Here is a 21,633-nt window from a genome sequence, read left to right on the forward strand (position 1 = left end):
CTAAGAAATACAGTATGAAGTTACAAATTACTAACCTGTACAAACGAGATCAACATTTACATTTTCGTACTAACCTGGTGGTTCAGACATTTGGTCAAGCACAAAATGTGTATCTTGCAACTGATGAGGGTTCGGTGATGGCAGCACTTTGGAGACTACCTAAATGAAGTCCTTCTCTGCAGAACACAAATTCGATATAAACCCATTGTTTTGATACCTCCTCTGGTCTGCTATTGAGTTTGTGAAAGAAAGGGGGAAAAGAGTGTTGACTGTTGACAGAGAAAAAAAATTCGATAGAGGAAACGTTTCTGATTTTTGATGTTAACTAGTTCATATTTACTATTAAACCCCCTTCTTTTATATCCTTATAACTTTATTTAATCACGATCTAGACCTTCTTACCTTTTCCTGATAATTTGTATTACCCCCTTCTTATAAGAATTTTGTTCTTTTGCCCCCTGCCGTGCTGCCCAAAAGTCAAACTTTGCTGACTTTGCCTCGTGGCCGGCCCTGCATGCATTTGTCTTTTTTTTTTTTTTTTTTACAGAAAAGGGGCACAATTTTACTGAAAAGGAGAAAAGGAAAAAGAAAAGACGCCTAGGAGATACACGGAGTGAGTCTAAAAAGACTGCACCAAGACACGCTAACTTGCAGAAGCCCAAACAATCAAACAGAAAGAGCCGAAAGGCTACAAACACACAAGCAAAAACCGTAACAACGAGGAGCAAGAGGAGAGGCAACAAACTGTCGACAAACGCACAGGCAGAATTGCAGCAACACTAAGCAACATACAGGAATAAGAGATCATGCATTTGTCATGATTGATAGATGATGATGTTTCCTTCTTTCGGGTCCATATATGGTACAGTCTATGGAAGTACCTGATTAAGCCTCTTAAAAGTTTCTATTCTAAAGAAGAAAAAAAACTTGGACAGGGAAATAGAAAGAGAATATATGTGGAAACAAGGGAAATGCATAATATAAGAGTAAGGAATTTGACTGGTTAATGTATAGTTAAAATCACAGCAAGCGTTGTAGTTAATTCTCGAGAAGTACACTTGGATACTAGGGGGGGAAATGTTGAGAAAGATGTTATTTAGTACCCCTGCAAGTTTCATTTTGGATAAGGATTAAGGAAAATATTGAATAAGCAATTCTCTATTTGAAGAGTTCTGCATATAGTTATAACACTTTGTTTATGTAAAGGTAAAGGTTTTACTGTCAATGGGTACCCATTACCCGGAATCGGAACCGGATCCGGTAGATTTGGGTCCGGTTCCGGGTCCTAAAGTTGGAACCATTAACAACTTAGGACCCGACGGGTAATTATCTGATTGGACCAGAATTTAAACGGGTCCAAACAGGTAATACCCGTTGGGTACCCGTTTATTCATACTTTTATTCATGTTGCTAGTTTTAGTTTTGATATTTTACTCGTTTTGAATTTTTCTCTTACATTTAATCTTTATTTAGTACATTAATAAGAAATAATAATAAATTTTATAAAAGTTATTTAAATCTAAGCCAAAAAGAGACAAATATTAAGTTTTTGAGGTTTTTTTAATAGTTTTCTTAAGATCCAATGGGTACCCGGGACCGGCGGTACCCGGGCATTTAAACGGGTCCGATTCTGGGTCCACAAGAATAGGAACCGGACCCGGAACCGTTAGGACTCGGATCCGACCTTTATAAGTAGGGTCCGGGTCTAGTGATACCCGGGAGGATCCGGACCCGTTGACACCCCTAGGTAAAACTATTTGACCTTATTATTCACCGGAAAATTGAAAGAGATATGTTAGGTCGCTGTGACAAAATAACAAGCATTTCAATTAGATGCACCAACTCACATATAAAATTAAAATATCCGAAGATCCCAAACTGGATAGTAAAATAAGATTTGTCTCATCATACAGTTTAGTTGCGCCAGTGCGTATACACCCGGTTAGAAGCTTGACTGTTAGCAACTGATTAACTCGACAATGTTACCGGTAATTGTTCCAGTACATTCACCATAGGTGAACGTGTTACTAATGAAAATGAAATTTTCGTATTAATCACAAAAGAATTGTGATTACTGGAAATCCAGCAACACACCCAAATGAAAAGTAAGTATGATCTAAGACATGATAAACACAAGAACTTAAGTTTATTTATTAATCTCAAGCGAAATACAAGTTACGCTCGTGGATTATCAGGAAGCCCTAATCCCCTCTCCAAGCCTATGAATTATAAGGAAACCTTAACTCTCTCTCTCTCCTATGTTAGACCTTTCCTTCTCCCAAAGGATCTCTCCCTTTACGTTGTCCAAAGGTCTCTATTTATAGGCCTAAGCAACCCTAGTGGCATACAGCTCATGTTATCTCGCCGAGGTTACTTTATGCTTCGCCTAAAGCATATTCCATAAAGTTTTCCCCCACCTTTCGCTGTCTTCACGTGATCTTGTCGGGACACCTGTCCTATTTCTTGCTCGATAATTCATCTACTTCGTGGGGTAGCTTTTCTTCCAATCCAAGTCACATTATTTCGTGGTCATTTCGTAATGGACATCTGATTCCTCTCGCGCCCTACGTCCCTTTTGGCGAGTTACCTCGTCCCAACTCTACTTCACTGCCGTGTGGATAAGGCTAATTCTGACTTGATTTGACAAGTCCCTGACGACGAATCTCGGGGCTTGAAGTGGGATCTTTTCACTAGATTCCCGCACCTTTTTATGGTCACGTGTCGACTTGAACTTTGTTAACTACATTTTGCCTTTTCTTATTATGCTCGACCATAAAGAGAGGAGAATAAGAACCGTCTGAAGTGGGTAACCGCCTTTTCTCCCTTCCTTCGTCTTCCACGTGGTTCTCTTTTCCTCGTAACCGTCGATTACCGGTTCATATTCTTCAGTCGTGGGTCGTTTTGACCAGTTACCTGGTATAAATAATCCTTCTTCTCATCTATCTAAGACTTTAGTCTTCTCCTCCTTTCCCTCTTATCTCCAATAAGCTCTGTTCTTCTGTTTTAATGGCTCCCAGAAAGATTCCCCCTCCAACCACATCCTAGACCTATGAAGAGTGTAAGACCGACCTTAATGCAGTAGGAATTACCTTATCTCCCGCAATCGATTCCTCTGTTACTCCTCCCGTCACTGCTACTGATTCGATGAAATTAAACTACCGGTGGATAGGGGCTGAAACCTGGACTTCATCGAGGATGGTTGTCACCATTGGACAGCTAAGAGCTGGGCTTTGTTTTCCCCTATATGATCCCAAGAACCCTCCATTCCTTGAGATTTTAGCTCGTCTTCGCCCTGGTGTTTATCAGCTAAGTGGGAACGCTTCGCTTGGCTAACGAATTTGTTCGAAGATCAAATGTTCTTCCTTCTCAGGTTCCCGAATTAGGGTCAGACTTTCCTTCGACCGATTATAACGTCGAATCTTTTCTGGAAAATTACCTCGTCCAGTACTTTTCCACAAGATCGTACCAGGAGTGGGGTGTGAAGTTTACCCACAAGATCTTGGCTGATACATCCAAGGCACTACTTTTGGATGTCGATCCTACTGTTGAAAAGAGGAATAGGTACCTTCGCTTATCCAACGACGAAAATTGGATGATGTATACTCTGGTGATCGAAGGCCCATTCGTGTGGGGCTTAGACGAGAATGGTGTGTCTCTTTTCGTTCCTCTTCCGAAGCATGCCCATCTCGCCGAATACGAACCGAGTCGGTTTAATTGGCCCAAGATGCCCCATGGGGTAAGTTTGACTTTTCATTCAATTTTCCTTTTATTTACTGTATACCCCTCTAACGCCTATGATTTTTTCCTTAGTATTCCTGCCCACCTCCTGGCATGATAAAGGCCCGCTCAAAGAAGCCACCTCCAGCCTAGGTTTGTATCTCGCGAGTCATATCTTCTCAATTTATTAATCCAACTCCTAATTTTTCACTTCGCAGAGGGAGGAATCTCAAGTTGCAGCGGGTCCTGCTGCAAACACAAGAAAGCGTGCGCGCTCAAAGGTTTCCTCCTCCTCCGCTCAGGTTCGTCCCTATTTCGCGGCTTGCCTTTTCCTCTTTGATTCATCCACTAACTTTGTGGTCTTTTAGGATGACTCTTCAACCTCTCCTCGTGCTCGGGAGCCTTCTCAACATCATTCTCGTACATTGGACGTAGACAGGCTATCTCAAGTTCATCCTTCGGGATTAGTCTGTCCTCTTCCTAGCTCCTCTCGCCCTCATGTTGACGATTCTAAAGACTCAACATATCTTCCTGATATGAAATTCCTTCGAGATATCTTCGTGACAACTCGTTCGAACTCCTCCTTGAGATCCGCGGCTGCTGAATCCCCGACCTCCTTGAGCTCTGATTCCTTTCTAGATGTCGATCCAAGGATTTATCCAGAATGCTTCTTTGAATCTCTCCATTCAACAACATGCCGCCCTGCTATGTTTGGTAAGTGTGACAGTCGATTCCTTTCTTATTTGCCTTAACAGCATTACCTTACTCATTTCTTTCTTATTCGCCTCCTTAGGGACATAATCACAACATGTCCCATCTCGTGGAACTTCACGAAGGTAGGGACCTTATTGGTCGCCAGAGTGCTCGTATTGCTCAGTTAGAATCGCAACTTGTTGAGGAGAAAAACATCTCATTTGCTCTTCGTCGTAAGTTTGCTTTTCTTATCCATTTTATTTTGGCTTAGATTTCCAGATAGCCTACTTACTCATCCTTCTTCATCTCAGGTTCTGAGCAAAAGCTTAAGGATCAAGTCTTTCATCTTCAAGAGGATGTCCGTGGCTTAAACGAGGATCTTGACAAGATGGTGAAGGACGCAGTTTTACTTGCAAAGAAGCTTCGCCGAAATGCCCAAGACGAAAAGGTTAGGCTCTTTAATGAATTCTGCGACTTAGAGAATATTCCTCGCGTTCCTCTGGAGCTTGAGGTAGTTTCAGAAGACGAACCCGAACCGGAGCCTACCCTCCACGAACCAATCCTTTCTTCCGACGAAGGCACAAGGTCTGATGAAGATGATGAGGCTGATGGAGATGATGATTAGAAAATACGATCTTTTACCCTTGTATTCTTCGCTTATGTATATAAACTTCAATCCTATATGTATATTACGATCTTGCTATTTTGTCAATTAGAACTGATGTTTCCGCCTTTAACCTTTTCCCGCCAAGTATATACTTGTGCTATAGTTGTAAGAATATGCCTTCGACTTCGCTCTTTTCCTTCGTGCTCCTTTCTCTGATGTCTTGTCTCTCAGCCTTTAAATTATGCCTTAAGCACTTCGTAGTCTTGAGAGGAGAATGCTAAAAAAGAACAAAAAATATGAAAGTATATACTTGCCTCTTGTTCTTATTGAACTTTGTCCGACCAAGACAAGAGTATTCTGGTTACGCTCTTCATAAGTACGCCATTAAGGTGTGTACGTCTATCTTTGTTTACCTTTTATTTCCTTCTATGAGGTCTTAATGCGCCTCCTAATTAAGGTCTTATTGCGCCTCACCCTGTTTTTAAGGGTATTATTTCGGTGAAGTTTCAGGCGCTTGCTATCTTTGCGAATAGCAATCCCTCAACCTCGCCTTAACATCTTTGCTAAGTTCTCTTTTCGCGACAATATGACATGCCTATCTATTCCCATAAATAGCAGCCCCATGACATTGTCATCTTTTTTGGTCACACAGTTCCCTAATCTGGAGGGTGTCATCCTTTTATATTCATCCTTGAGCGCCCCTTCAAGGAGGTTAACCCTAACATGCATGTTGGTCTCCTCCCATCTGGTTATTACGACATTCAGTTGTTTTCGTGACTTCTAATCCTCTTCACCGATAAGACTTGATGTAGTTTTTAAGTGGTAGTAAAGTTCGTTCAACTCGGATTGTGTAGACTCGATTTTAGACTAAAATTAAAATATAAAACTTAAAAAGAAATTGTTATCAAGATTATAAAAAGCACTGAGACTCAGGATTCCACCAATGTCCAATTTTTATGTGATTTAATATAGTCAATAATTATGCACTCTTTACGTTTGAAGTGATTCTAATATTCTCCTAGACAAGTAGATTCTCAAAACAATAGATGTAAATCGAAAGCATGGATCATCAAAAGACTTAACCTAAGCAAGACCCATCAATTGAGAACACAACCACTTAATCAGAATCATATATTCAATTTCAGTTCAGTGCAAATAATCATAAAAGAATTACAAAAATTAAATTAAATAGAATTTACCACATAATATTTGGAAAAATGGCTTCCTCCGTCGCCTCAGCAATGGGGTTTAGCTTCTCATATTAATCACTTGCTCAAAATATTTGTTCTAAGCCCAAAAGTTGATTAAAAGAATGAAAAACTATAAAACTGATTGTTTGAAACAGTGTAATGGCATTGCAAAACAAAGGACTGACTGTTACAAAGAAGTCACTGTAGCAGCGTTACAAATTTGAGACGATGTTCTTATTTGCAACGTTTGTTCTTCAGCAGCAGAAACTCGGGTTTTCCTGCAACTTGATCAATTCAGCTCTGTAGTGCTACAAACTCCTCTGCGACTGCTCCAATAACTTCGTAACCTTCCCTGGGACTCGAACACACCTTTTATACTGCTCAGAAACCTAAAAATAGCGATTAATTCTCTCTTTTTCTTTTCGTGCAAGCCACGGCAATAATCTTCTCTGCCAACTTCCTTACGCGATTCTAAGACTTCCAAATCATCCGAAACTCTTCCTTAGATAGAATCTGACCTTAGGAAACAATATCACGCCTTTAGTCTCCCTGAAATTCCTAAAATAATTCCACAAAGTTTCCGTGCAAAACTCAAACTCTGTTTCATTTTTCTGGATTATCCAGCCCAATTTGATCGATTCCAGCGCACATACCAAGCCTGTTATGCTCAATCACGTCCATCCCAACAAATTTCAGCGATTGAATCTCTCTAAAACACCTTCGAAATCCAACCCAAAGTTTGTTTCTTTGCTGGATATTTTCCCGCCAAAATTTCATTCGAATTTGAGAAGAAAGTGACCTCCCCCTATCTTGTGATGGTCTCCCTTTAGCAGATGCCTGGAAATGGGTCACCCCTTAGTAATTAGGTTACCCCTTATCCAAAGTGAGAGTCCATATAGTAATTTTCTCCCACGAGCGCAAAAATCACTTTTTTAGCCAATTTCGCCGCAAAAGCTTATTTCTCCAAAAATACCTACAGGGACATAAAAAGCCATAATAAATATAAAATCGAGCACTAATAATATATACAATTGAGATTATATAAGACCCAAAAATGTGTCTATCAAATACCCCCAAACTTATTATTTGCTAGTCCTCGAGCAAATCAAATAGAAAATAAAATCCTAACTCACTGTCACAGGCATCGTCGATTGCATTTAGCGTATGCAATAAGCCTTTAAACCCCTAGGTGGCCCTAGTGGCCGAGTTATAGTCTCGAGAGGGCTTACACGAGATATACCCACAAAACCTGTACTCCAGACCCTAACTATCTACGCAGAACCCTGGAAGGCACTAAAGAATCTCCTTGGTTGGCATACTTATTGACTACAGGAGGAAGTACCCTGATGCGAAATTCCAATTGTTGTACACGAGTTTGCACTCAAGCATTCTAAAATTCATATTAAGTGACAGAGCTCTACTCAGATAGTTGCACTATGGACATCAATATCCGGAGTAAAAAACTAATCACATGGATAGATCAAGAAGATGGATATAGAAAAACATAGATGGTTTTGATGTTTACTAAGTGAACGGCGTTTCCCATATTTGTCTGAAGGCCTCCGCCAAAATGAACCTATCCTAATGGATTGAGAAACTAGTCTGACTAATATCAACACACTGGCATATACAAGGGAACCCGTGATCGATAATCCTAATTCTAGTTCAACACAACTGGCATATACAAGGGTACCAGTGGTCGACTTTATTCACTGAACATTTTTTTTTTGTAACTCAATCACTCTAATTCACCCTAGCATTGGTAACAACTTGAATCGTGGGCGCCACCTATCACTTAAAGAAACAAAGTTTAAAAACAAAATAAAATAAAAATAGAAGTGAAAAGGACTCAACGAGATATGGTGAAACTATCATGTTATTTCTAACAACTGAGCTCTGTGCTTTTATGAATAGACTCTTTAGATGTTGCCATTTAATCAGATTGGTTCCTCAACTCCTACAACCGAAATTCTTCCATCCACTTAGATTGGTTAGTGCAATCCTTAATAGGAATAAATTTTTAGGCTCTGGAGTTTATTTATTGCAACTAAAAAGTTTCTCCATACCCCCAAACTTAAATCTAACATTGTCCTCAATGTTCTAAAGATAAAATTAAAAGCATGAACAAGGAGAAACTGTTACCATTTGAAACAAAAGAGATAAGGAAAGATATTACTGTGTTGCATGAGATTGGGTTACCCCCAAGAAGTGCTAAATTTAAAGTCTTCAGCCAGACGTCAAATACCACAAAATGGCTAATTACCTTTCAAATCATGTATCAATAGTCGAAACAACTGAGGGTCAACAAAATCAAATAAAATTGCCACAATTATCAGACAACTGCACCAAATCAGAAAAATGAACAGACCTAGCACATCCTCATCCAAGGTTTCCTGCAAGACAACTGGGTTTTTCTGTTGTGCCCATTTGGGCTTCATATGAGTGTCTTGACAAATTGACTCATTCGAACAACAAGTTTTTAGAATTTCCTCCTGGACAATATCAGGAGGATTCGGTTGCGGAGTCAGAAGTGACTCAAGAATACCTCAGGTACACTAGGCTCGAATCCCAAGTTAGGGACTTCTAATGGGGATAATTGACCATTACTACCCCCAAACTTAAGGTAGTTAGTATTCTCGGACAAAACTCTAACTATTGCTTGAATTTCTGGATCCTCAGAGTCTTTAAAATACTCAAGAGATTCTTCTAGTTCATTACCCCCAAACTTAGGGTCAACACTACTCTCCGTAAGGCCTAGCATTATGGCTTGAATATCAGGGTCCGTAGAGTCTTTAAAGTACTCAAGAGTTTCTTCTAGTTCAAAAGTTTGGTCACCTAACTGACTTAAGAGAATTTCCTCATCAAGTTCATCTAAGGAATCACCAAATAAAGTGTCGTCCCAATTATCCTGAGTTAGATCCTGAACTAAAGTGCTAATCATATTCACTTCCTCTAAATTGTCAGAAGGTTGTCTATTAACATTAAAGACATTTAGTTCAGTGGTCATATTACCAAAGGAGATGTTCATAAGTCCGGTCCTACAGTTGATGACAGCGTTAGCTGTGGCTAAAAATGGGCGACCTAAAATCACCGGTATTTGAGCACTAGGATCCTGAACAGGCTGAGTATCTAGAACAACGAAATCCACTGGATAAATAAATTTCAACCTCAATCAGAACATCCTCTATGACACCACGAGGTATTTGACAGACCTATCAGCTAATTGCAATGTCATTTTAGTCGGTTTCAACTTACCAAGACCTAGCTGGTTGTATACATGATAAGGGAGTAAGTTCACACTAGCTCCTAAGTCAAGTAATGCCTTATCTACTGAATAATTACCGATCACACAAGATATGGTGGGGCATCCAGGATCTTTATACTTAGGGGATGTTTGGTTCAGAAGGATTGAACTTACCTGACCAGCTAAAAAGGCTTTCTTATGGACATTAAGCTTACGCTTTCGTGTACAAAGGTCCTTAAGGAACTTGGCATAAGCAGGCATTTGCCTAATTGCTTCTAATAAAGGGATGTTAATGTTTACCTGCTTAAATATCTCTAGTATTTCGTTGAAAGTCGACTCTCTCTTTGTTGGAGCTAACAACTGTGGATATGGGGCTTTGGGTACAAAATGAGACCTGTCGGGAAACATTGGCATCACTAGAAATTTTATCGGTTTCTTCAGTTAGTGGCTCCTTCTGGGGCTCATCTTGGGAACTAGAAGGTGGATCTACAGTATGTCCACTATTAGGCATGGCTACCTTATTGTCTACCGTTTTACCACTCCTAAGGGTTGTGACAGAATTCACTTGATTAAATGTTTTATCTCCTCTAGGGTTGGGTATCGGTTGACTAGGGAATTACCTTTTTCTATTAGAGACTCATTGATCAGACTAACCTGGTCTTTCAATTCAGAAATGGCCTGACTATGTTCTTGTCCTATCCTATTACTAGCTTCTATGCTTTGTGAAAGCAATTGACGCATATTTTCAGTATTTTGAATAAACGAGGTGAGAGTTTCCTCTAGACTTAAGATTTTCTTATCAGACTGATTCTGAAACTGAGTTGATCCTGAAGTATTCTTAGTATAGCCAAAACCTGGGGGAACATTAGAATTACTAAACTGACCTTGGTCCTTAGACCATGAAAGGTTCGGATGGTTTCTCCAACCAGGATTATAGGTTTCTGAATATGGGTCAAACTTTGACGGTGATCAAAATTGGCTTGCTCTTCATATCTGGCATTCCCAAAAAGGTCTACTCTACCACTAGTGTGACCCAATTCTAAGCTTCTAACCTTTTTGCTATAGCAGCAATTTTGGCATCTGATTCATAGCCTCCTTCTACCCTATTAACGTTTCCTCTACCTAGAAGAATTGTTCTCTTGGGTTCCCTACAATATTCCCATTGCTGGGTCTTTTCGGCGATTTCATTCAAAAATTCCATCGCCGCATCAACAGTTTGGTTTTCAAAACCACCAGTGCATAGAGACTCAACCATGGTTGTTGTCGAATAATCTAAACCCTCATAAAGGATTTGAACTAGCCTAACCTTTTCTAAACCATGATGAGGACATTGGGCTAATAAGTCATTGAACCTTTCCAAATACCTATATAACGATTCTCCCTCCTGTTGAGAAAATGTGCAGATTTGCGTCCTAATAGACGATGTTTTGTGCCTAGGGAAAAACTTGTTCAAAAAGGCAGATGTAAGTTGTTCATAGTTTCTATTGAACCGGAAGCCAAACTATATAGCCACGATTTGGCTTTATCTTTCAGGGAAAAAGGAAATAACCTAAGTTTCAAAGCATCATCATCAAGGTCTCTAATCTTTAGGGTACTACAAATTTCCTCAAAATCCCTAACATGGAAGTATGGGTTTTCATTTTCTTTCCCTAAAAAGATTGGGAGCATCTGTAGGGTCCAGGCCTAAGTTCATAATTTGCTTCAGTTTCGCTAACCTGATACAAGAGGACGAGTAGTCCTAGTTGGGTTCAACAAAGCTTTTAAAGTTGCCATTTGGCTCTATCGGGATATTTGGGATTCTATGCAATCACAAAACAAGGCTGACTCAACCAAATCAAACCTAATTTTCTAGCAAACAAAAAGCATGATGGTTCCACTTAGATTGTTTCTAGACCAGCTTTATTCTTTCGAAAAGGAACTCGTTACAATCTGAGAAACCCCTCTGGAATCAATCCGAGTCAAAGTAAGTTGAATCGAGGCGAGGGAAGCTCAGTGGAGCTTTGATACCCAAGGCCTCACCGGTTACAAGGCGGCGCAGTCACGCATTCAACTCACAGAAACCATCATGAACTTCGAAGTATGCTCAAAAGAGTAACCAATATTTTTCGAACGACTTTCCTATTAAGCTCGTTACCCTATAGGTCTCGTTCTAGTCAAAATTTTAGGCTTAGGTTCGCGTTTGGTTTTTTTCCTAAGGCGGGAAGAAGAGAACGGTGATGAAATCCGAACCCTTATCTTGTATGGCCAGTCCTTGCCCTTTACTAGGAAATTAAAGCAGCCGTTTTCAAGTCCTCAGCATATATGCAAACGAAGGAATACAGTAAACCCGCTGACAGGGGATTCGCGGGTGTTTCGAAAAAACTTACCTCCCGTACCAGACGGGCGAAGAACCGCTGAAGTCGACTCGGGCCACGACTCCTATGTCATGTACGAACCCGAGGGGCCGAGGCGATATCGTAATCACCGTCCTTCTCTGCACACAGTTTTTATTTAAACCAACCCTTCGTAGGGTTTAAAAATAATGTCCCAGTCCAAAAATAAAGTCCAAAAAGTGTCCAAAAATAAAAAGAAAAATTACAAAAAATAAAACCCTATTTACAGTTTCTAAAAATAAACAAAATAACTATATACAAAATCTTCTTCTTTTTTTTTTTCTTCCTCTTTGGATGCTTTCCTTTTATAACACTTTTTCTTCCTTGTAGCTTCGCTCCAAATCTGAAAAGAATCGAAAAATACCAAAGCGTAAAAAAGAACAAAAAATAAAAAGAAACCTAAAACAAATCTAAACAATCCGCGTCGGCGGCGCCAAAAATTGATGTAGTTTTTAAGTGGTAGTAAAGTTCGTTCAACTCGGATTGTGTAGACTCGATTTTAGACTCAAATTAAAATAGAAAACTTAAAAGAAATTGTATCAAGATAAAAAGCACTGAGACTCAGGATTCCACCAATCTCCAATTTTTATGTGATTTAATCTAGTCAATATTATGCAACTCTTTACGTTTAAGTGATTCTAATATTCGCCTAGACAAGTAGATTCTCAAAACAATAGTGTAAATCGAAAGCATGGACCATCAAAAGACTTAACCTAAGCATGACCCATCAATTGAGAACACAACCACTTAATCAGAATCATAAATTCAATTTCAGTTCAGTGCAAATAATCATAAAAGAATTACAAAAATTAAATTAAATAGAATTTACCACATAATATTTGGAAAAATGGCTTCCTCCGTCGCCTCAGCAATGGGGTTTATCTCCTCATATTAGTCACTTGCTCAAAATATTTGTTCTTAGCCAAAAAGTTGATTAAAAGAATGAAAAACTATAAAACTGATTGTTTGAAACGGTGTAATGGTGTTGCAAAACAAAGGACTGACTGTTACAAAGAAGTCACTGTAGCAGCGTTACAAATTTGAGACACTGGTCTTATTTGCAACGTTTGTTCTTCAGCAGCAGCAGTAGAAACTCGGGTTTTCCTGCAACTTGATCAATTCAGCTCTGTAGTGCTACAAACTCCTCTGCGACTGCTCCAATAACTTCGTAACCTTCCCTGGGACTCGAACACACCTTTTATACTGCTCAGAAACCTAAAAATAGCGATTAATTCTCTCTTTTTCTTTTCGTGCAAGCCACGGCAATAATCTTCTCTGCCAACTTCCTTACGCGTTTCTAAGACTTCCAAATCATCCGAAACTCTTCCTTAGATAGAATCTGACCTTAGGAAACAATATCACGCCTTTAGTCTCCCTGAAATTCCTAAAATAATTCCACAAAGTTTACGTGCAAAACTCAAACTCTGTTTCCTTTTTCTGGATTATCCAGCCCAATTTGATCGATTCCAGCGCACATACCAAGCCTGTTATGCTCAATCACGTCCATCCCAACAAATTTCAGCGATTGAATCTCTCTAAAACACCTTCGAAATCCAACCCAAAGTTTGGTTCTTTGCTGGATATTTTTCCCGCCAAAATTTCATTTGAATTTGAGAAGAAAGTGAGCTCCCCCTATCCTGTGCTGGTCTCCCTTTAGCAGATGCCTGGAAATGGGTCACCCATTAGTAATTAGGTTACCCCTTATCCAAAGTGAGAGTCCGTATAGTAATTTTCTCCCACGAGCGCAAAAACCACTTTTTTAGCCAATTTCGCCGCAAAAGCTTATTTCTCCAAAAAATACCTACAGGGACATAAAAATCCATAATAAATATAAAATCGAGCACTAATAATATATACAATTGAGATTATACAAGACACAAAAATGTGCCTATCAAGACTCTGAGTTACGAAGTCACACCCTAAGTGGGGTTTCTTTGGGATCCAGTGCATCGTAGCCAAGACTTGCCAGAAGGACATGGACGGTAACGCTCCAGACGTCCCAGGCACCCGCAGCTCAACCGAATACGTCGGCGCCTTGGTCATATTTTTGGATAGGTCTTATCATTGTCCCTAGCTTTCTGTCTGAGAGTTGTCCACGACATGCGTTAGGTCTTTGCCTCTTGCATTTTTATGTGAACTAGGGTGCATGTCGTGGGTTCCAAGCCTTCCTAGGCGAAGGTTTTGAGTTTCCCTAGAAACTGTTTATTTCGTCGTTATTATTTGCCTCCTAATTTGAGGTCTTATCTTCTTGTGTAAACAGATCCATTCATATAAAATTGTAGAAATATTTTATTGATAAATTCTGTTTGCTTCTTACATTCAGGGATAATATTTTTTAATGTAAACAGGGTTCCAAGGATAATCTAGCCTTCTATCTTGTCGTTCTACTTCGCCGTAAATTATCTTCCCTTCTTCGTCCGTATCCTTCCCTTCGCAATCTGCTAATTCATATGCACCATTTCCAACAACCCTCTTTAGGATGTATGGACCCTCCCAAGTAGGTTCTAGCTTTCCTCCTGATCCTCGCTGATAAGGTGGTATTTCTCGTAGCACCAGCTCTCCTAGGACGAAGCTTCTTGGTTTTACCCTTTTATTATATTCTCTCGACAGCCTCTGGTGGTAGTTCGTCATATGTTGTAACGCAATTTCTCTATTTTCCTCGAGATAATCCAATTTTGCAAGAATTAAGTCCGTGTTTAACACTTTTTCCCATGCCTCCCTCCTTGTTGTGGGCAGGATGGCTTCGGATGGTAGCACTGCCTATGCTTCGTACGTTAAACAGAAAGGGGATACTCTTGTTGCTTTTCGCCTTGTGGTTCTATATGACCACAACACGTTCGGGATCTGCTCGCACCATCCTTTGTGATGTCCTTCAAGCTTCTTTTTTAGCGTGGAGGATACCGTTTTATTTGTACCCTCTACCTGCCCATTACTCTGGGGATATAATGCAGTAGATTTCCTGGATTGAATCTTAAAAGCGTTGAACAACATCTTCACATTCTCCCCTTCGAACTTCTTTCCATTATCCGAAACAATCAGGACTGGTATACCAAATCTACAAATGATGTGTTCAAGGATAAAATCATATATATCCCCGTCTTTTGTATCCTGCACAGCCTTGGCCTCCACCCACTTTGTGAAGTAGTCTGTTTCTACAATCAAGTACCTTCTTTGCTTCGTCCCCATGACAAAGGGCCCCACTTTATCTATTCCCCACATGGAGAATGGCCACACACTCAATACTGAGTTCAATCTCGTGGATGGTGCATGTATCCTTTTGCCGAACCTTTGACACGCCTCACACCTCGTATAAATGTCTTTCGCATCTTTATGCATGTAGGGACAAAAGTAACCATGTGTTTGGGTTTTGTAAGCTAGTGATCTGGTTCCGCTATGGTTTCCAGCGTCCCCATAATGAATTGATTTCATAATTTCAATCCCTTCCTCTTGCGAATAACACCTCATTAGCGGACCCAAGAATGATCGCCTATAAAGGATCCCTTCTCGCACCTCGTAATTCGTGGATTTGCTTTTGATTTTGTTTGCATCTTGTCTATCTCGTGGCAGGTATTCTTTCATCAAGTAGTTGTAGATTGGTGTTCTCCAATCCTCTTTGCTCATTACTGAGTTCCTCCCTTCTACCGTCATTATCTGAAGTTCTCTTTCTTCTCTGCTTACTGACGGCTGCATCAGCTGCTGGATCACAATATGCCTTATTTTCGGATTCTTAATCATGGAAGCTATGAAGGATAATGCATCTGCACGTCGATTGTTATCTCTATTTATGTTTCTCCATATGATACTTCGTATTTTCGCCGAATAGTCTTGCACGAGCTGATGATACTTCTTCATCACTGGATCGACTGTATTATACACTCCTTCAATCTGACGAACTACTAGTTGTGAGTCACTAGTAATTCGTACTTCGTACAGTTCCATTTCTCTTACAATTCTCATAGGCTGTATTACTGCCTCATACTCGGTTTCATTATTCGTGGCTTTGTATTTCAGACGAAAACAAAACACTATCCGCTCACCTGCAGGAGAGGTGAATACTATTCCTACACCTCCTCCACAGCTATTAGACGCCCATTCATCGAAAATTTCCCATCTCCTGGGATGACTTTGCTTTAACAGATTCCTTGGGTCCGGCCGGCTTTCGTCCATCTCCATCATGTCTTTTGTACTCCCATCCTCTTCCGAAGGAAATTCCTCGAGAAATTCTTCTATTATATGCGACTTCGTCGAAGTCTGTACTTCGTACTTCAGCCCGAAATGGTTGATGTGAGTGTTCCACCTCTCTACTCTCCCAACCCTTTGGGAATGATTTAAGACTGATTCTATGGGTATCCTTGTGAGGACTTTGATTTTGTGGGTTTCGAAATAAGTCCTCAATTTTCGTGATGCATAGAATAGCGACAATATCAATTTTTCGATCTTAGGGTAATTTCTTTCTGCGGGAGTTCAAGGTTTTACTCACGTAGAATATGGGTTTTTCTACTCCTCCATCGTTCCTGAGTAGGACTCCACTAATAGCATTGAGTGTGGACGCGAGACAGAGCAACAGCTCCTCCCCTGGTTCCGGCTTTTGCAGGATTGACAACTTGATTAGGTGTTCTTTTATTCCCTTCAGAGCTTCTTCACATTCTTGTGTCCACGCGAATTTTGCTCCCTTCTTTAAAATGTCAAAGAAGTATTTACATTTATCAGATGACCGCGAGATGAATCTTCCCAGTGCCGCGAGCTGCCCATTTAATTTTTGCACATCTTTTACAGTAGCTGGTGATGGCATTTCTAGTATCGCTTGTACCTTTGTAGGGTCCACCTCTATGCCTTTTCGAGAAACTGTACGGCCTAAGAACTTTGCTGATTCTACCCCGAAAATGCATTTTAACGGATTGACTTTCATCTTGTATCTCCTCATCTGATCGAAGATCTCTTACCGGTCTTCCACATGATCTCCGGAGTCTTTGGTTTTGACCAACATGTCGTCTACATAGACTTCCAACGTCGTGTGTACCCATTTTGCGAATACCTTCTCCACCATTCGCTGGTATGTATCCCCTGCATTTTTTAGTCCAAATGGCATTCTCGTATAGCAGTACAGCCCCTAGGAGCGAAGAAAGCCGTGTGCTCCTGGTCTTCCTCTGCCAAAGGTATTTGATTGTATCCACAATACCCATCCAGGGATGATAACCTTTTGTATCCGGACGCTGCTTCCACCATCTGAGGGATATTTGGTAAAGGAAAACTATCCTTGGGACAAGCGGTATTTAGATCACTAAAATCAATACAGATTCTTATTCCATTGTTCTTCTTCGGTAAAATTACCATATTCACAATCCAATCTGGGTATTTCGCCATCTATATGATGCCTGCCTTCATCATCTTCTGAAGTTCCTTGTCAATTTGCTCATGATAGGTCGTCGCTATCTTCCTTATCCGTTGTCTTACTGGCTTGACCACTGGGTCTAATTTCAATCGATGACATGCAAAATGCGGATCAATGCCTGGCATTTCCTCCATGCTCCATGCAAATATGTCTCCATATTTTGTTAATAGTTCCACCAACCTTCTTTCTTCTCCCTCCTCCTTTTTCGTCCCAATTTTTATGATTTTTAGTTCGTCTTCCGTTCCTAGATTTACATCTTTCGTCGGTTCGACTGCGGCAAAATTCAAGGTTGGCTCTCCCAACGGGGTTGGTTCTTTTATGGGCTTCGCGGGTTCTCCCTCCTTTTCTGATACCTCGTTGGGTATTGCCCACCCTTCTTTAGCCTTTGCCAGGTATACCCGTAATTCGTCATCCTTCTTCAGCTCCAGTACCTTCATATTCCGTTCCTTCTTCCTTTTTACTTTACTCTCGTAAATATCAATATCTTTCTTGTTGCAGTTTTCGGCTTCTTCGCTGCTTCCTCGTATTTCGCCGATTCCACTTGGCATTGGGAACCGTATCATTTGGTGATAAGTGGACGCAACTTCTTTTATTCCATGTACCCATGGTCCTATAAGAGCGTTATATGGCGACTCCACATCTACCACACATAGAGTAACCTTTGTTTCCAACTCTCCCGCCAATATTTTCAAGCATATCTCGCCTTTTGGCCTTGTTGCCACTCCATTGAATCCATACAGCGTATATGCAAAACGTAACAAGTCATAATCCCCATACCCCAAATCTCTAAAGGTATGGTAAAAGAGGACGTCTACTGATCTTCCCATGTCTATCAAGACTTTGTCTACCGCCCAAGTCATATCCTTATTTTGCTGATCCCCTTCCTGGGATGCAACCCTGGTCATAGCTAGGCTAATGACTAGTGAATTCATATGCTGAGTTTCTTCTTCTGGTACGTCCTTCGCCGAAAAGGATATTTCTCTCTTTTGCAAGTCTTCCAATGGTTCTTCCTTCGGGGGATTCATTATCTCATTACCTTCGCGATCCACCTTGTACACTCTTGAGAGTATATTATCTTCAAAATCTTGAAAACTTCCCCTGGAATGTGCTATGAAATTACAGCCTAGACGTCTCCTTTCTCGGCTTTCCTTTGCCTGCCTGTTGTGACAAGCAATTATCAATGTCTCCTTTCGATCAATGTAGTGCGCGAGTTTCTCTTGTTTGATAAGCCGGAGTATGATCTTCCTAATACTCCTGCAGCTATTGGTATGGTGTCCGTGGAAACGATGATACCTGCAAAATTCATGAATCTTGCTTCCCTGGACTGGTTCTCTCCCCAGATTTGGTGGTCCTGGTATCTCTTCGGTCAATATTATCTCCTCCCATACCTTCTCCAAAGTTGTGTTAAGTTCTGGAAGTTTTACCTCCGTCCAGGCCGTCGACTCTTGTCTGACTTGCCCCTTGTTTTTCAGATTATGCCTCCCTCCTCCATCTCCTCGTGGATCTTTTCGCCTGGATCTTCCCCTTTCCTCGTTGCCCTTTTGTGAACTTTCGACCGGCATTTTTAAGCCTCGTAGCTCGCATAAGCTCTCGTGATCTATGGTTATTTTTCTTATTTTATCAATGTTTACTTTTGTTTTGACTCGTTTGCTTTCTCCTCACGTTTCCTCGCTTCCTCATACCTTAGTTCGCGGTTTTCCCGTCTCGCCTCTTCTAACAGCCTCCTTAAGTCTCTTTCTCTATGATACCCTTCTAGCAACTCCATCATCCCTTGTTCATACATCTCCTGATTTCTTTCGTTTCGGGTCTGCCTCTGAGATAGCGTCGTGATCCCCTCCGCTTTATCGTTTCCTTCCCACATGACCTCATCAGTCATCTCTCGTTCATGTTCCTCATGCATCATCTAGTCATCTTCCTCCTGATTAGGGGTTTCACCCAGTTCTTTCGATACCTCATCCTCCTCGCTATCGTTTGCCTCCGCCTTTTCTTGGTTCATTTCCTTCTCCGCGGTAGTCCCGGCTTTCACTTTCCGACCAGGTTTCTCCACAGTCCCGACTTTCACTTTCGATCTGTGTTTCCCATGTATCATGGTCCTTCGTCTTTTTTTCCTTTACCGATATATCGTTCTTCAACTTCTGGTCCCGAGCCTCCAATATTTACTCCTTATCAACACCGTTTGTGACTTCGTTTGCCTCACCTTCCTCTTCATCGTTTACCTTGTTCCGAAATCCTTCCTTGTATCCACCTCTTTGATAATCTTTCCGCTTAATCCTATGGTTTCTGCCTCCTTGGTGCAATCTCAGTTTCTCTCCTTACTCTTTAGACGAGGATAAATCCTTGTGGTTGTTAACCACAAGGTCACAGGTTCAATCCCTGTTTCTAGCGCCAAAATGTGATTACTGGAAATCCAGCAACACACCCAAATGGAAAGTAAGTATGATCTAAGACATGATAAACACAAGAACTTAAGTTTATTTATTAATCTCAATGGAAATACAAGTTACACTCGTGGATTATCAGGAAACCCTAATCCCCTCTCCAAGCCTATGAATTACAAGGAAACCCTAACTCTCTCTCTCTCCTATGCTAGACCTTTCCCTCTCCCAAAGGATATCTCCCTTTACATTGTCCAAAGGTCTCTATTTATAGGCCTAAGCAACCCTAGTGGTATACATCTCATGTTATCTCGCCGAGGTTACTTTATGCTTCGCCTGGAGCATATTCCATAAAGTTTTCCCCCACCTTTCGCTGTCTTCATGTGGTCTTGTCGGGACACCTGTCCTATTTATTTCTCGATAATTCATCTACTTCGTGGGGGTAGCTTTTCTTCCAAGCCAAGTCACATTATTTCGTGGTCATTTCGTAATGGACATCTGATTCCTCTCGCGCCCTACGTCCCTTTTGGAGAGTTACCTCGTCCCTAACTCTACTTCACTGCTGTGTGGATAAGCCTAATTCTGACTTGATTTGACAAGTCCTGACAACGAATCTCGGGGCTTGAAATGAGATCTTTTCACTAGATTCCCGCGCCTTCCTATGGCCACGTGTCGGCTTGTACTTTTTGTAACTACAAGTATATCTTTCCACATGGTCAAGTTAGGAAATCATAATTGGAGCCTCACAATTCTTTTCCTAGAAAGAACGTATGAAAAATTTGTTTAACTACAAATTTTAGTACTAGGGGTCTGAGGGGTTTCAAGGATACAATTTTTTCTGGGATCGGATCTGGCATAATACTTTACCGTAATATTGTTTTTTGTAGATGGATGAATTAACAAAATTGCGTCCAGAGGAACGAATATCCGGTGCGTATGCACCGGGTTAGAAGCTTGTAGATACATATACGGTAAGTTGGTTATCTTTTTTTTTTTTTAAGAAAACTTAGGCAAGGCCTAAGGACATAGATTGATTGTAGTGCTAGTGGTGTCGTTGTTTAGGCAAACATCAGACCCACTACTATAGTTCTTATATATAATAGCCAAGTTTAAGGCTTGGAGATTTTGGGTTTTATGTAAAAGTTTAAGACCTGTTAAGACAAAAGTTACAGGATTAATGATTAAAACTGAAGAGGCACTCAATAACTGTTTTTCCCTATGGTAGTTTCTGCTAAATCTTCCTTTGATTGCTTTGATGTAGAGAGCATTGAAGTGTTCCAGGATGTCAGTGGTTTCAACATGTATTTCAATGTTCATGTGCTGCTTGTCCTCTGCCCATGCAAACTCCAAGTCTGCTCCTCCTGTGGCTTCTCCTGCTCCCCATTGGCCTGTGTGTCCTCTGCTATCAACATAGTTCCCTTAAAAATCAGTTATAGTCAGAGCTGAAAAGTACTGAGAACTGTTAGGATCCTGGATAATGCAGATTTTGATTAAGTAACCATAATTTTATTGTTGTGGTTAAACCCCAACATGGATTCCTGTTGGTGTTATCTGAGGATAAATATCATAATTTTGGCCCCGGGTATTCAGAGCATGATGGTGCAGGTTGTGAACTCTGTTATATTCACAAAGATGTTGTTTGATGCTGAGAGAAGTATTCTTAGCAATATGATTGATGTTTTGGAATACCAGGTCACATCTGGCCTTCCAAATGAACCAGTAGGTGGTTGCATAAGTGCAATTATTTCCATTATTACTTGGATTGTGGAACCAAGTATTAAATCAATCCATGAAGCGAGTGTGATGGTCAAAGAGACCATGATTTTCACCTAGCATTTGATGCCAAACCTCAACCGCAGCAGGGCAATTGAGGAACAAGTGTGTCGTTGTTTCCTTCCCGCTATTGCAAATTTTTCATATGGGATCTATGTAGTGTAGAATACTTGCAGTTTTAGCATTAGTTGGGAGGATTTCATGAGCACATTTCCAGAGGAATATTTTGATAGCCGGTGCCACTTCCATGTTCCAAATAGAACTCGAATT

At 40.6% G+C, this 21,633-nt stretch overlaps 1 protein-coding gene across 1 annotated transcript; it reads right to left on the reverse strand.

Moving 5' to 3' along the window:
* Positions 1 to 14,583: 14,583 nt before the first annotated feature.
* Positions 14,584 to 15,996, reverse strand: LOC113280087. The gene has a single exon (XM_026528735.1). It carries the CDS (start codon positions 15,994 to 15,996, stop codon positions 14,584 to 14,586), a length of 1,413 nt encoding a protein of 470 aa, XP_026384520.1.
* Positions 15,997 to 21,633: the final 5,637 nt, after the last annotated feature.

This window comes from Papaver somniferum, chromosome 5 (genome assembly GCF_003573695.1).
Source record: "Papaver somniferum cultivar HN1 chromosome 5, ASM357369v1, whole genome shotgun sequence".
In the NCBI taxonomy this organism is placed as follows: Eukaryota; Viridiplantae; Streptophyta; class Magnoliopsida; order Ranunculales; family Papaveraceae; genus Papaver; species Papaver somniferum.